At 40.2% G+C, this 15,392-nt stretch overlaps 1 protein-coding gene across 7 annotated transcripts in view; it reads left to right on the forward strand.

Annotated features, from left to right (window-relative positions):
• LOC115646790 (lipoxygenase homology domain-containing protein 1) overlaps nt 1-15,392 on the forward strand; it is a 313,208-nt gene that overhangs the window by 91,308 nt on the left and 206,508 nt on the right. For all 7 annotated transcript variants that reach the window (XM_030553098.1, XM_030553099.1, XM_030553095.1 and 4 more), the window contains exons 18-19: nt 4,800-5,002; nt 12,204-12,290. In XM_030553098.1, the coding sequence (XP_030408958.1) occupies nt 4,800-5,002; nt 12,204-12,290 (290 nt within the window). The remainder of the gene's footprint in view (nt 1-4,799; nt 5,003-12,203; nt 12,291-15,392) is intronic.

Raw genomic sequence — 15,392 nt, forward strand, 5'->3', positions numbered from 1 at the left:
GGGTGGAGTAGGGGAACAGAGCTCTGCTTTGTTTGGTCCACCTATGTTTCAGATCCATGCTTGTGGGGTAGGTTGGGCCATGGGGGCGCGGAGGGGGAGGCAGGATGGAGAATCCACAGTTATGCAATTCTTCCATCCTTCCCCTACCTCTGTGGAGGGGACACACTGGGGTTGTGGAGCCTCTAGTGCTGTGCACTGTCTGGATAGCTTCTCCCTGCCCCCACCAGATAATAAATTGAGAAGTCCAATTGTCAAACTAGGGCCTTTAAATTGAGTTGCCCAGTTCTGCTTTTGATTGACGTTGGTGGAATTTAGGTACCGTTGTGCCTATATAAACAAAATGCCAAATTTTGGCATGCTAATTTAGAGGGGACTCAGATCTGAAACCAGGAGCAATATGTTTTATACCAGAGGAGACTTTAAATGCAGTGCAAGATTAGGATTGCACCAAACTCTCCTGGTTTAATTAAAATCAGTGCAGACTATTATTTCTAATTATTGCTAATTATCTGTAAATAGTACAGACATCTTTGTGGCAGCATCACTCCTATTTTCATTTCAGAAAACTATTTCAGTTTCGGATCCCTTAGGCTTCACCTGGTATTGTACTATTGTGTCATACCAAAAGCCTTCTGCATTTGTCATAGATTGTCAGAAAATGGTTCAGTGTGTTGAATCTAAAATATAGGACAACACCACGTACGCCATTAAACATATTTTCAACAAAGCAGAATGTTTTTAGGGTATGATACCCAGGATCATCTTCCAGAGGAGATATTTACCATAAAAATGGTTCCGGTAAAATCTCTGTAACACTTTGTAGGGAGTATTTATGAGCAGTAATAACTATAGGGTCCTTTTTGTGTCTACACAAGCTAAATGGAAATACAAAAGTTGACTGTGTCTTACAAAGAAAATGTTTATTTTATGAAAAATATTTTCCTATGAAGTATTTTAACAGGTGACTGGATTTTCATAGTTTTTTGGGAGGAGAGGGGAATCATTGAAGGTTGAAAGATTTTTTAATCCACATTGACCTAATGCACTGATTGTGTTTTTAAATTCCCAAATTAGTATTCACAGAAGGGTGGCAACTGATCCTGTAAGTAGATATTTAGTATACATCCCCAGCTATACCCCTAACATTCACCTTTAGAACATCTACAGTAACTCTTTAAGTTGTTCAGACTATCTCTCTGACAATGCTGGTCTATGCCCAATGATGTATTCATTGGTGGCCTCTGGACAGTAAAGTTTTCCCTGTGAGATTACAGGAATCCTGTGAGATCTCACAAGTGTGGGAATTGATGTGGGAATTTTGATCTTCGTCATTCACCATTGTGTTTCTGAAATCATGTTAAAAATTCCTGTGGTGGAAACATAAATATGTGCAACAGTGAAAGAGGGGGCTAAATGGCCACTATCAGAGACAGTGGTATAACTAGGAGTGGAAATTTGGGTGGCCCCTGACTTCCGACACTGTGCTAGCTCAGCTTCTCCCCTGATGCTACAGCCTCTTCCCAGCCCTGGTGCCCCCAGACAGAGGGCTTCACCTGCCGAGCTGAGCACGCACATAAGTCGGTGCAGAAAATGGCAAGGCAGAGCTGCCAGAGCGTAGCTTTCTCAAGGGTGGGTGCACAGCTCCATCCTCAATTTTTCAGGTACCCAAGTGACGCTCTGGGCCACTGTGGCAGCACTACACCCCTGCTCAGATTTGGGTGGGCCTGGATCCTAAGTGGGTAAGCTGTGGCCCACCAGGTCCACCTGTGGCTACGCCCTTGATCAGAGAGCTGCATAACCAGCTGCAAGTGATTATCAGCTGCATAACCAGCTGCATAACCCCTGGCCAAGTGACTATCAGCTGTGCTCCAAATGGCTGAAAATCCCATAAAAACAGCATTTCTTATGACATTATTTATTATTCTACAGTGCCATCACTTGGTTGGCACCTTACAGACAAATACTAATATACAACACAAGCAAACAAACAAAAAAGAGGCAGACATTGCTCGAAATAGCTTACAATCTCTGGACCAAATTCAGCAATCCTCTCTAGGGCAATACTCTGATTTATTTGTGTTGTAGTGTTGGCTGAGTAAGGATCTCAGAATTTGGCCCTGGGTTGTCTTATGCCTTGGTTCTGTATTAAATTCCTTAGGCATCAGTGGGACTCCCCGCAGGAGCAAGGGTCTGTATTAGTGGATCCCGATGCAGACTCAGGTCTTTAGTTACCTGAATCGTTTGGTTTAAATGTGAGATTTAATGTGTTAAAGGAAAACCCTTTTCTCTATATATTTCTGTAGTTAAATATATTTTGGATCCAACTGGATCATACATTTGATAAAATTGACTATATAACTCTCCTTGATTGCCACTGCTTTTCGTAAAACAGCTACCGATACAATAAAAGTGATATCTGAGGAACTTACTAAGAAAAATCAGGACTATGTTAAATTGATCCATCATCTTTTCAGTTACCCACTTTGTTTCACAGACATTTCAAGTTAATGTGGAATTTTTTTTGCTTATATACACTTAATAAGAAACAAATCCAAAGGAGTCAAAGTCTTGACTTTCACTAAGTACTTTTGTTAATACTAACAGAAATATACAATGAGATGAGTTATGGCTGGCATTTCAAACTTAACTTTGAAGTTCAGAAGTTTTGCTAGTATCTGTCATGCATAATACTTTATTTTCATTTTTTTCTTCTGCTTAACAAACAAAAAGGAAATTGTCCTTGGTATAAAAAACTATATACCCAGATATCAAGAGGTACTATAGTTTTTAATCAATGTGGACTCTAAAGAGAGTTTTATGTTGGTGGGAACTTTCTTAGGGCTGGCCTTCAATACCACAATAAATCGATCTAACTTACACAACTTCAGTTTCGTGATTAATATAACCGAAGTTGACGTAGTTAGATCCACTTATCGGGGTGGCTACACTGTGCTGTGTCGACAGGAGAGCATCTCCTGTTGTCTTCCCTCATGCTTCTCGGGGAGTACACAAATCAATGGATTTCCCATCAATGTAGCTTTTTTTCACCAGACCCACTAAATCGACTTGCACTGCAATCAGGGCCGATCTACTAGTAAGTGTAGACATGCCCTTAGAGAACATATTCTTCAGCTATTTATGTTTTCTAGCTTATTGTTCCAGTAGTGGATTGCACTATATTATTGGTGATGCAGATGGAATGTTTATCAGCCTTTTCTTTTACTGCAGTATCTTCCCCTTGGGCCAGAACAGTTAGCTATAGATTGCAAACTCTTCAGAGCAGGGATGGTGTCTTCCTATGTAAGTGGACAGCACTTAGCTGACAGTACTACCACAAGAAGGAATAGTATTTCAGACATATGACTGTTGCTAATCCATTTGAATTGGAAATACTCAAAATTATGTTCCTCCCTGCTGAGACTCCAGTCATTCATGCTTCACTTCCAGGTTTGTCATTTGAGATTTGCAAATACATCTTTATCCTCAACACTGGGCGAAAGATCAGTGGAGGCAATCATTGAAGTGAATTTCTCTCTCTTCCAAAATTAAATTTGATCAGGCCATCAGCTTGTGAAATTTACTTGTAATAAATTGTGTTCTTCTCTAGTGACTAATCTATATAGAGGCTAACAACCTACAATGCCTGAAAGCCAATAGGGTTACTTCCTTTAACTTAAATGGTAAAGGTCTGTGCTTTGGGGCTGATGATCCGTGGTATGTTATGCTCATTTTGTGACTTGTGAGTTAGAATCTGATCTTTAAACACTGTAAAAGTTTAATTTTTTTTGAAGGGTAAAATTAAAAATGGGTGCTTGCATGTATTTGAAGAACTACTTAGTTCAAATCTGTTCTTCCATTTAATTTCCTCAGATAGTCACTTTTTTTTTAATTTGAAACTTAATTTGACTCTGTTTTCAGGCATTAATGATTCTGTCAAATTGATTATTATGGCACCAATCCAGAAAATACTTAAGCATAAACTTAACTTTAAATTAATGAGTAATCCCATTGATACCAGTGCTGAATTATCCTAAATGCTGGAGGAAATGAAAAGTACTCCACTTTATACAATTGTTTTTAAAAGATAATGAGGGCCTTCACACCACAAAATTTTTTTACTGTCATGGTCTCATCCCTCTAAAGAAGTAGGAACTAACTTATTCTAAAACAACAGAGCACATGAGATGGCCCTGCACAGGAAGAGTTTCTGCACCCCACTTCCCCTGCTCTTTTTGCAAACAGCGTGGTAAAGTACATTATACAGGATCTCTTGTCAGTTTCATTTTGCTACCCTTGACAGCAACAGATCCTGAATAAGAAATTTCCTCAACGCCTGTCTGTATAGCTGTTTGAGAAATAGATGATCAACTCACCCCATTTAGCTTGCAAGTATTTTAAAGCAACAGACAGATATTTCAGTTTTATTTTATCGCTCTCCATTTTTAAATTTCTGACTTCATCTTCTGATTGTGACAATGCGTTATTCCACAATGAAGATAGGTAAAGAGATCTTAGAAGCTGGTGTTTCCATTGAATCATAAAACATTGTAGGGATGGGGAGGCTAGTACACATTTGAGATGCTTGGTCTTTTCCAGTTTGATTTTAGTAGTTCAGCTTCAGCTAACCAGAACATTTTGGACTAGACAAGAAACATAAATCAATCTTTTTAGGCTCCCTCACTTACAGTGAAAAAATACAATCCTCTCTCTGTTATGTTTCCTTTATGTGCTGATATTACAACAAGGACTGTCAGTTTCATGTCAATTTTGATTTACCACTAATGTTCTGTATTTCACAGAGGAAATGAAAAATACCCAAGGTACCAAGTATCCCCTTCCTTCAGAAGATGAATGGAAAGTGTCAGTGCTGACAGGAAATGGAGGAACTCAAGCAAATGTCACACTCTGGATATATGGAGACAAAGGAGTAGCTGGACCAATAACTCTTGGCAAGGAGAACAGGGAGCAACTCTTTCTTCCCAGGCAGGAGGATGAGTTTCAGGTAGCTAATGAAGGCCGGGAACATTATTTTAGTGAATATCTTTCCAAAGATAATTCTCTCATGATAGGGAAAATGTTTTGCATAAATAAATCTATATCTAATGTCTCTGAATTCTGCATTAAATCATCTAAATATATATATATATAGTATGTGGCAGAGGAAATGCTCTTTTCTCTCAAGTGGGGGAAACTGCAGAAGTAAATTGCTTTCCTTAAGGCAATTAGTTTAGGCAGTTGGTTTGAAACTAGTCTTAGAAGCCAGCTACCTCTGCACAAATCATATCCACTGAAAGATGTGTATCATTTACAGGATCTTAAGAAATGAAATGCATTCTTGAATACACTGTTGTAATCATGGCTCAGAAATGAGTACTGCATGGTTGGCTCTGCTAAAGTCATAACCTCGCTGTTTTCCAGCTAACTAATGCCCTAATAAAAGATTGAAATGTAGAAGATTTATACACGGTATTAATAGATTGCAATAACATGCATGTTACATTGTCAGGATCTGATCCTGTTTATATCCTGCAATGAAAACAAAAGAAGTTTTGCCGTTGACTTTATTAATATAATTAGGATCCAGTTTGTAAAGGAGCTTACCTCCAGGTAGAATGGAAGGAAGAAATTGCTATTAACAAAGGGCTAAAGCTTCTCTTGGCTCTCTCACAAAGCTTTTATAAAAGGACATATCCTCTTTTGTTGTCTTCCAGCTGGAAGCCATGTGTGAATGAATTAACCAGAAATGATACTTCCCATTATGTACTAGAACTTGCTGTGTGTGCTTTCTCTATACTACTGTAGTTGTGACTCACACTAAGGTCCTTATTGTCCATAATAATAATTAATAAGTACTTTGCACTAATATGGCTTAAGCATCGAGGCTATTAGTTGTGATGTTAGTTTTGGAAATACGTACAGTATATATTTCACAGAGCTATGACCCACTGGGAACTCCTTTCTTCTCACTAGTGAATAATTTATAACCAGTTTTGGGTAATAGCATGTCTGCAATATTAACTTCTCTCCCTGTCCATAGATTCCCTAAGATATGGACCGACTGTCCTGCTATAAAATAGATATCCATTATAGCCGTGTCTTACGGATATTGATCTTGAAGAAAAGAAGAATCTCTCCATCAGCACCATGGGCCGCAACGCTCCACACACTGACGCTCTGGTGTCAATTATCAATTAAATAACATTTCAATTAAAACATTTCCCCTCATTAGCCTGCAGTAGACAAATCCATCAAAAGCTAGCTAATGAGTAAGAACTCTTTAAAAGTGACATTGTTTTGTACTTGTGGATCAGTGTGAGTATAAGCAGTCTTCTGAAATGGGGCCAGGAATGCAAGACTGGTTTTATTACTGATTCTCTTTACTGCTTGTGTGCTTGAGCCTGATGTGTTTTCATCGCACTTTGCTAAAGCAGGAGACTTCACTTTTTCATTTTTAAAATGATTGATGTCCTCAGAGGTCTAGCCAGGAGTTCTAGGAAGAAAACTGCCTCAGACAGCATTACAGTAACTGAGGGCAATTTGAATCTCTTCCCTATTGCCAAACTCATGCAGACAGCTATCAGAAAGTGGAAATACCCTTGCCTCTAGAGTAAAAGGAATCACATCCCTTACTCCTGTAAGTAGACATTACCTGTTGAATCCCTTTTGAGGCTGCTCACATGAGAAAAGATTGCTTGGGCATATTATGCCTAGTATACTAATGGACACACTTGGCTATGCCCTTCTCTAATTATACCAAAAGGGAATCCTTCATTTGGCCAGATAAATAGGTGCTAAGCTTGTTCTAGGCGGACTCACTTCTTGCATTTCCACAAAGCCAATACATTGCCTATTGACACTGACACAAAAGAAGGCAGGCAGACCGGCCAGCTGAACCATTAACCAAATGGAATGGAAAAGGATAATCAGAATAGGCATGAAACATGACAGTAATACATATTCAGAGATTCTGAATGAAAGGATAATATATCAGCTTGCTCCATTTCATACAATGATAGTCTACTTTCCAAGTAGGTAAACTATAACACTGGTAGTTTATTGATTCAGAACCAGACTATGACACTCTTACTCTAATATCATCATATCATGAGCCTATTGACTCATGGAGTAAGGTACTATACAACATGGGTGAGGGTATCAGGATCTGAGTCCATAGAAGTAAATTACTGCTGAATCAAATGGAGAACCATTGGCGATTATAACAACATCATAATCTTCCAAGTGTGGTGATAGATTTTGTTTTGTTAATACAATTAAAGTTTCCCTATCTTCCCACTGAGCTCAGTAAATGACTAGGAATCCTCCAACTCTCTCACCTATACCCTGTGAGCTGCTCAACCTGTGGGAACATCAAGGAAAACAGGAATATGGGTTAACATTATTTTCTTAAACATTCTTTGTCCTGGGGAACAGTACAATGTTCTTATAAAGGCCGCGGGGCCTAGAAATGAGAGTTGGGGAAATATTAAGCTGTGAGGGGAGACAAGGAAACTTTATTTTTATTAATGGAAATAGAGAGTAGGTGGATAACATATGAGTAGGGATTTTTAACAGAAAAGGTAAAACGAAAACTATTTAAAACATTGTAAATAGCTCTTTGGAATTTGAACCAGCAGTGAGCTGGGCTAGGAAAAAGGAGAATATGACAGAGGATGCTGCCGTCAGCCTTTTAGTCAGAAGAACACTCAGTGAGAAATAATCTGACAGTAAATCTGCTTGTCAAGTGTCTGAGAACTCTACTTGTAGTACAATATATAGGATGTGAAATGATTTGTATTCAGTTTAAATAATGATAACTGTTCAGCATCACAAAGACCTGAAAAATGTGATAAAATTGGACTATAAGAGTATCCTTTATACTTATGGTGCTACAAAATGCTTTACAAAGTAAAGATGGAAATGTAATGCAAACTGTATTCAGTCAAAAAGGTAAGAGTACATCAGTGACTTCTAACAGTTTACAGATCTCTCTGTACCGTGTTTTTGGAGCTGGATTATTTAGGCCTTTTGTATCCTCCACACAATTATATGACCAATATTAGGATTTATGTTAGAAATTATTTTAACCATGTTGCTCTAATGCATCCTGAGGGATGTTATTTTGCTGCATGGTTTACATTTCTGTATTCACAAACTGGACTGATGCTCTAAATATTTGTCAAAACAACTCTGCAAAATGGCAGTAATTTCTGGAAAGTAATCCTAGGTCTAAGTGTGCCTGTGAGTGTTAACTGCACTTTGATTCGCTGATATATTCCAGAAGAGAAAGGGGATTCTCCATTCCATGCCTTGTCTATTCCAGTCCTAGATCTAGGATTCAGAAGTTCCAGCAAATTCATAAACGTACGCTGGTATCTCTACTATTTATTTTCTGACCTGAGTTAAAGGGAGACTGCCAACACCGGGGGATTAAGATTCACCTCGAGGATGCTGAATTTAATTGTATTGTGGTCACTATTATTTAGTGGCCTAACTACAGTTGCTCCTTAAACCAGTCCCTGTGTGTTACTTAGCCCTAGTCAAGAGTAGTCTTTCTTCTTACATGCTGTAGAAGTACCCGTTCCAAGAAGCAAGTGTTTAAGGTGTCATGAAATTGCTTCTCTCATTGTGACAAATGGTCAGTCTATATGTAGGTGACTGAACTCGCTCTCTGGGTCTTCTTTTTTAGCTATAGCAGCAAAGAATCCTGTGGCACCTTATAGACTAACAGACGTTTTGGAGCATGAGCTTTCGTGGGTGAATACCCACTTCTTCAGATGCATGTGGTGGAAATTTCCAGGGGCAGGTATATATATGCAGGCAAGCAAGCTAGAGATAACAAGGTCAGTTCAATCAAGGAGGATGAGGCCCTGTTCTAGCAGTTGAGGTGTGAAAACCAAGAGAGGAGAAACTGGTTCTGTAGTTGGCAAGCCATTCACAGTCTTTGTTCAATCCTGAGCTGATGGTGTCAAATTTGCAGATGAACTGAAGCTCAGCAGTTTCTCTTTGAAGTCTGGTCCTGAAGTTTTTGTGCTGCAGGATGGCCACCTTAAGGTCTGCAATAGTGTGGCCAGGGAGGTTGAAGTGCTCTCCTACAGGTTTTTGTATATTGCCATTCCTAATGTCTGATTTGTGTCCATTTATCCTTTTCCATAGAGATTGTCCAGTTTGGCCGATGTACATAGCAGAGGGGCATTGCTGGCATATGATGGCGTATATTACATTGGTGGATGTGCAGGTGAATGAACCAGTGATGGTGTGGCTGATCTGGTTAGGTCCTGTGATGGTGTCGCTGGTGTAGATATGTGGGCAGAGTTGGCATCGAGGTTTGTTGCATGGATTGGTTCCTGAGCTAGAGTTATTATGGTGCGGTGTGCAGTTACTGGTGAGAATATGTTTCAGGTTGGCAGGTTGTCTGTGGGCAAGGACTGGCCTGCCACCCAAGGCCTGTGAAAGTGTGGGATCATTGTCCAGGATGGGTTGTAGATCCTTGATGATGCGTTGGAGGGGTTTTAGCTGGGGGCTGTATGTGATGGCCAGTGGAGTCCTGTTGGTTTCTTTCTTGGGTTTGTCTTGCAGTAGGAGGCTTCTGGGTACACGTCTGGCTCTGTTGATCTGTTTCCTTATTTCCTCGTGCGGGTATTGTAGTTTTGAGAATGCTTGGTGGAGATTTTGTAGGTGTTCTTCAGACATGCATCTGAAGAAGTGGGTATTCACCCACGAAAGCTCATGCTCCAAAACGTCTGTTAGTCTATAAGGTGCCACAGGATTCTTTGCTGCTTTTACAGATCCAGACTAACACGGCTACCCCTCTGATACTTGACACCATGCAAGGCACTGCATTTAGCTGTATGGAGTGGAAATCCATCAATCTCATGAAGAAACTTGCACAAATACAGACAGATATCATCTTCCTTTCCAAATGCAAACGGATGGACATCATACCAAATGGACTAAAGGTAAAAAATCCACTGCTATCTACATACTACACAGACCACAGTGAGAGATTATGCTATACTCTGTCAAAAAAATTGAGGAACCACCTGATCAGCATCCTATACAGCAAACAGGAAAACATCAAAAAGAGCTCTCCAACCTGGAGACTCTCATTAATAACCAAACTTCTATACAAATGGACTTCACTAGAATAAGACAGGAGATCTACATTACTCACTTCACCTCTCTACAAAGGAAAAAGGACTGTAAGCTGTCTAAACTCCTACCGCACCAATGTAATATACGCCATCATATGCCAGCAATGCCCCTCTGCTATGTACATCGGCCAAACTGGACAATCTCTATGGAAAAGGATAAATGGACACAAATCAGACATTAGGAATGGCAATATACAAAAACCTGTAGGAGAGCACTTCAACCTCCCTGGCCACACTATTGCAGACCTTAAGGTGGCCATCCTGCAGCAAAAAAACTTCAGGACCAGACTTCAAAGAGAAACTGCTGAGCTTCAGTTCATCTGCAAATTTGACACCATCAGCTCAGGATTGAACAAAGACTGTGAATGGCTTGCCAACTACAGAACCAGTTTCTCCTCTCTTGGTTTTCACACCTCAACTGCTAGAACAGGGCCTCATCCTCTCTGATTGAACTGACCTCGTTATCTCTAGCTTGCTTGCTAGCATATATATACCTGCCCCTGGAAATTTCCACCACATGCATCTGAAGAAGTGGGTATTCACCCACGAAAGCTCATGCTCCAAAACGTCTGTTAGTCTATAAGGTGCCACAGGATTCTTTGCTGCTTTTACAGATCCAGACTAACACGGCTACCCCTCTGATACTTTTTTAGTTATAGAGCCGATCTTGCATTGGGATCTGCGTGAACAGACGCCTGTGCCTGTGCATATGTCAGTGGGATTTGGAGCATGTGCAAGGTTCCACTCTAGATCTCAATGCCGGAGTGGGGCCTGAGTTTTCTCTTAGATCTCCTTCACTGTTGTGTACTCAATACCTCTTTCCTCAACAGGAGATTGATGGTACATTTGTAGTCATATGATTTGAGATTTGTATTCAGTTTCTATTGTATGGTCCTGTCTGCTCAGAAATGATTAGCCTGGTTCTCTTTTTACGTTAGTTTTACACCAAGCATGAGGCTCTTAGATTCAATAGGCTCTTTTAGATATTGTACTAATCTCCCACTTCTACCAGCTAATCTGTCCTATCTAGCCAGATATTACTAGATCCCCTTGAGTTTTTGACATGCTCTCATATGTTAATAATGCCAATTACATCAGTGTCCTCTTCCACTGCCAGGCATGGTAGTTCATCTGTTTTTGCTTTTAAGCATCTCACATTGATGCAGTTTGTTTCAGTTTTCACTTTTGATGGCATGTCTATTGTTATTCAACTTTATGTGCCACTCTTTTACTTTTCCAGAATGTACCTCTGATGTAAACTATCTCTCCTCCAGCTCAGCTGTAATTTCTGATCTATCTTTTACCGGACAGATTTATTTTTGTATCACTCACCGTTCAGCTTTGTCCAACCTTTTTTTTTCTCCAACCTATCAGTTGGAACCATCTCAAAAATATTGCTAATTTTCTGTGCCAGCATCCTTTCCATTGGGGCTAAGGTGGAACCCATCTAATTATATTGGAGCCTAAGCCGAAGAGAAACTGAATAGCCTATTTTCAGGGCCAGATTTTGAAAAGAGGCAGTCCAAGGTTTGCCTGAAAACATGCATGAATTGTTGCATGCCTATCTTAGTACACATAGATACTTCACTTACTCAAGGAAATCAGGAAAGAATTACAGTTGTGCATGTGGACTTTATGCCTAAATTTTTCAAAAATGTGGCCCTCGGCCAAGCTGAATGAATGGCAAAAAGTGTAAACACAGCACAAATGGTGAAAAATACATTAGTCTTTTCTTTCACTTGCAGTAAGCTAAGACACAGGAAAGGAAATATATTGGGTTTTTTTTGCAAAAGTATCATGAAAAGATAGCAGCCTGGGCACAAAATACACATGCCCACTCTTATTGTCAAAAAGCTTCTCACCCCATATGTGTGGGCAAGGAGAATTGTGTAAGGTTGCCTTCTAATCTTGGATCAACTGCCGGGTCAGTTCTCCAATGTGGGCTTTGGTTAAACAGCCTCTAACCTTCACATCACAAGCCAAGCAAGGCTGAAGTATAGAGCTTCAATGCTTGATCCTTATTTACATGTGCTGTTTTGTGTTTAAATTCAGGTTGAAATAAAATATATTGGAGAATTCTATAAGATAAGAATAGGACACGATGGAACAAGTGAACACCCGGAATGGAAGTTAGAAAAGGTAAGACTGAATACTGTGTACAGATGTGGTCTCCTCATCTCAGAAAAGATATACTGGCATTAGAAAAGGTTCAGAAAAGGGCAACTAAAATGATTAGGGGTTTGGAATGGGTCCCATATGAAGAGAGATTAAAGAGGCTAAGACTTTTCAGCTTGGAAAAGAGGAGACTAAGGGGGGATACGATAGAGGTATATAAAATCATGAGTGGTATGGAGAAAGTGAATAAGGAAAAGTTATTTACTTGTTCCCATAATATAAGAACTGGGGGCCACCAAATGAAATGAATGGGCAGCAGGTTTAAAACAAATAAAAGGAAGTTCTTCTTCACACAGCACACAGTCAATCTGTGGAACTCCTTGCCTGAGGAGGCTGTGAAGTCTAGGACTATAACAGGGTTTAAAAGAGAACTAGATAAATTCATAGAGGTTAAGTCCATTAATGGCTATTAGCCAGGATGGCTAAGGAATGGTGTATCTAGCCTCTGTTTGTCAGAGGGTGGAGATGGATGGCAGGAGAGAGATCACTTGATCATTACCTGTTAGGTTCACTCCCTCTGGGGCACCTGACATTGGCCACTGTCAGCAACAAGGTACTGTGCTGGATGGACCTTTGGTCTGATCCAGTATGGCCATTCCTATGTTCTTAAGATTTTTATGGTAAATTTGCTGATCAGTCTTCAGCATAATTAATGCTTTAATTCATTGCTTTGTGACTTTATAATAAATTGTGGAAAAACTGAATGGCATGATGGGTGATAATTAATAATTAATACTTATTTAGCACTTTTCAGCTCAAATCACTTTATAGAGAAGAGTAAGCATCATTTTGCAGATGAGATAACTGAGGCAGAAAGTGGTTTAAGAAACTCTCCTAGGGTCACTAGACAAGTCTGTATCAGAGTCAGGAACAGAGCACATTCTGAGCTCTGTCCATTAAGCTACTGCTACACCAATTTGACTGGATAAACGTAATCCCTTGAGCTCACCAAATGGGCCTATATTATTCATTAAAGTATCCAAATGCATTATAAAATATATTAATAGTTTATTAGCTATCAGAAATTTGACATAAGGCATTTTCTGGGGTGTTGTGACAGTTTGGGGTAGTTCACTCAGCTCATCACTGACCCCCAACTTGGTTGGTTTTGGTTAAATCAGTGCTTTTCAACCTTTTTCCATTTGTGGATCTCTAAAAAATTTCAAATGAAGCTTGGGAGGAGGAATAGCTTGGTGGTTTAAGCATTGGCTTCCTAAGCTGAGGGTTGTGAGCTCAATCCTTGAGGTGGCCATTTAGGGATCAGTGCAAAAATCTGCTCAGGGGTTGGCCTTGTTTTGAGCAGGGGGTTGTACTAGATAACCTCCTGAGGTCCCTTCCAACCCTGATATTCTATGTAGACCCCTTTGGAAATCTTAGACCTAGTCTACAGACCCCAGATTAAAAACCACTGGGTTAAATGAATCTTGACATAGACAGCTAAAGACTTTACTGAATGTCAAGGCAACACGGTGGAATGTTTTATTTGCAATAACAATGAAAACTTGAGATTTTCTCTGTGGTTCAACTTTTTTGGCACATTTCTACTTGTGTGTAACCACAGAGTCCTTTGATCGTGGTATATACTGTACATCCTAGCGTATGTGAGTAATGAGAAATTCTTTGACTATGGGACTCTCGGGGAAAAATACCTGATTTTGCACTTAACTAGGACATTCAGAGAGGATGAAATTACTGACAGATTGTGTAATCCCAAAATACATGCCACCAAAGCAGTTACATAAATGTATTATCACTGTCAAGTTTATAAAAGGGATGGATCAGAGCCAAAACTTTGGATTCAAACTCCCTCAAACTTGGCATTGTTAGCATTGTTTTTTTCTAATGTGCCAGTCACTGTGGTACCTAGGTGCTAATTTTGGAGTATTGATATTCTGTCAAATTTTGCATCCTAAAAAATGGAACTGTATTTTTCAGTTTGCTGTAGATTGCACTTATATTACCTCTAGAAATTGGCTGGAAAGGTCACAGAATTTCAGCTACACCATGGACAACTGCACGGGGAGAAAAAGACCGGAGTTTGGCTATGAATAAGCCAGTCATATCCTTGCACACAATAATATCCATGCTTGGAACAACATGCTTGGAGCTACTAAGTGACATAATTCTACTCTATTTTGCTGACTAACACTTGGTAGAATAAATTCATACTAGAACAGACCTATCATGGAATATTCCTTTCAGAACTCCAGACCAAGTACCTGTGCTTTGTCTCCTAACAGGGCCGGCTCCAGGCCACAGCACGCCAAGCGTGTCTTGGGGCGGCATGCCACGAGGGGCACTCTGCCGGTTGCCGGGAAGGTGGCAGAGGGCTCCGGTGGACCTCCCGCAGGCGTGCCTGCGGAGGGTCTGCTGGTCCCGTGGCTCTGGTGGAGCATCCGCAGGCACGCCTGCGGGAGGTCCACTGGACCCGTGGGACCACCGGACCCGCCCGCAGGGAAGCCTGCGGGAGGTCAACCAGAGCTGTGGGACCGGCAAGCGGCAGAGCCCTTCCGTGGCTTGCTGCCATACTTGGGGCGGCAAAATTGCTAGAGCCAGCCCTGTCTCCTAACCTATGTGTATGGAAACACACGTGCCTGCCTTTTATTCTGTCATTTCATCTTACAAGGCCTGAATCCTAAAACCAGAACTGCATGGCAATAGCAAATTTTTGACATTAGCTCAGAGGCCTGAATTTTATGGAATATCAAACCTGAATAGAAGTTTAAATGTTTCAGTTTTGGTCAAATGATTTCAGGAAATCTATTTTCCAATCTGTTGGTTACAGCACATTTCTTTAATATGTTAGTCCAAACTTCATAGGGCAACTCTGGGATTTCAAAGAATTCCCTTCACTTAAGAAAACCAATTAGCTTGAAAGTTGTGTTTTTTTGTCAATGCAGCTAACATTTGTTGTTGCTCTGAAGCAGCAGGGGGAGCTGTGCCAATAATCATTTGAGGTTGTCCTGTAAATTCAATTAGTGAATTGAAGCTGCAGAAGTATTTCATGTTGGAAACCAAATGCTCTCTATTTTAAATGAATATTATCTTAAGTAAAATATGTGTCCA

The sequence above is a fragment of the Gopherus evgoodei genome, chromosome 2, assembly GCF_007399415.2.
Source record: "Gopherus evgoodei ecotype Sinaloan lineage chromosome 2, rGopEvg1_v1.p, whole genome shotgun sequence".
Lineage (NCBI taxonomy): Eukaryota > Metazoa > Chordata > Testudines > Testudinidae > Gopherus > Gopherus evgoodei.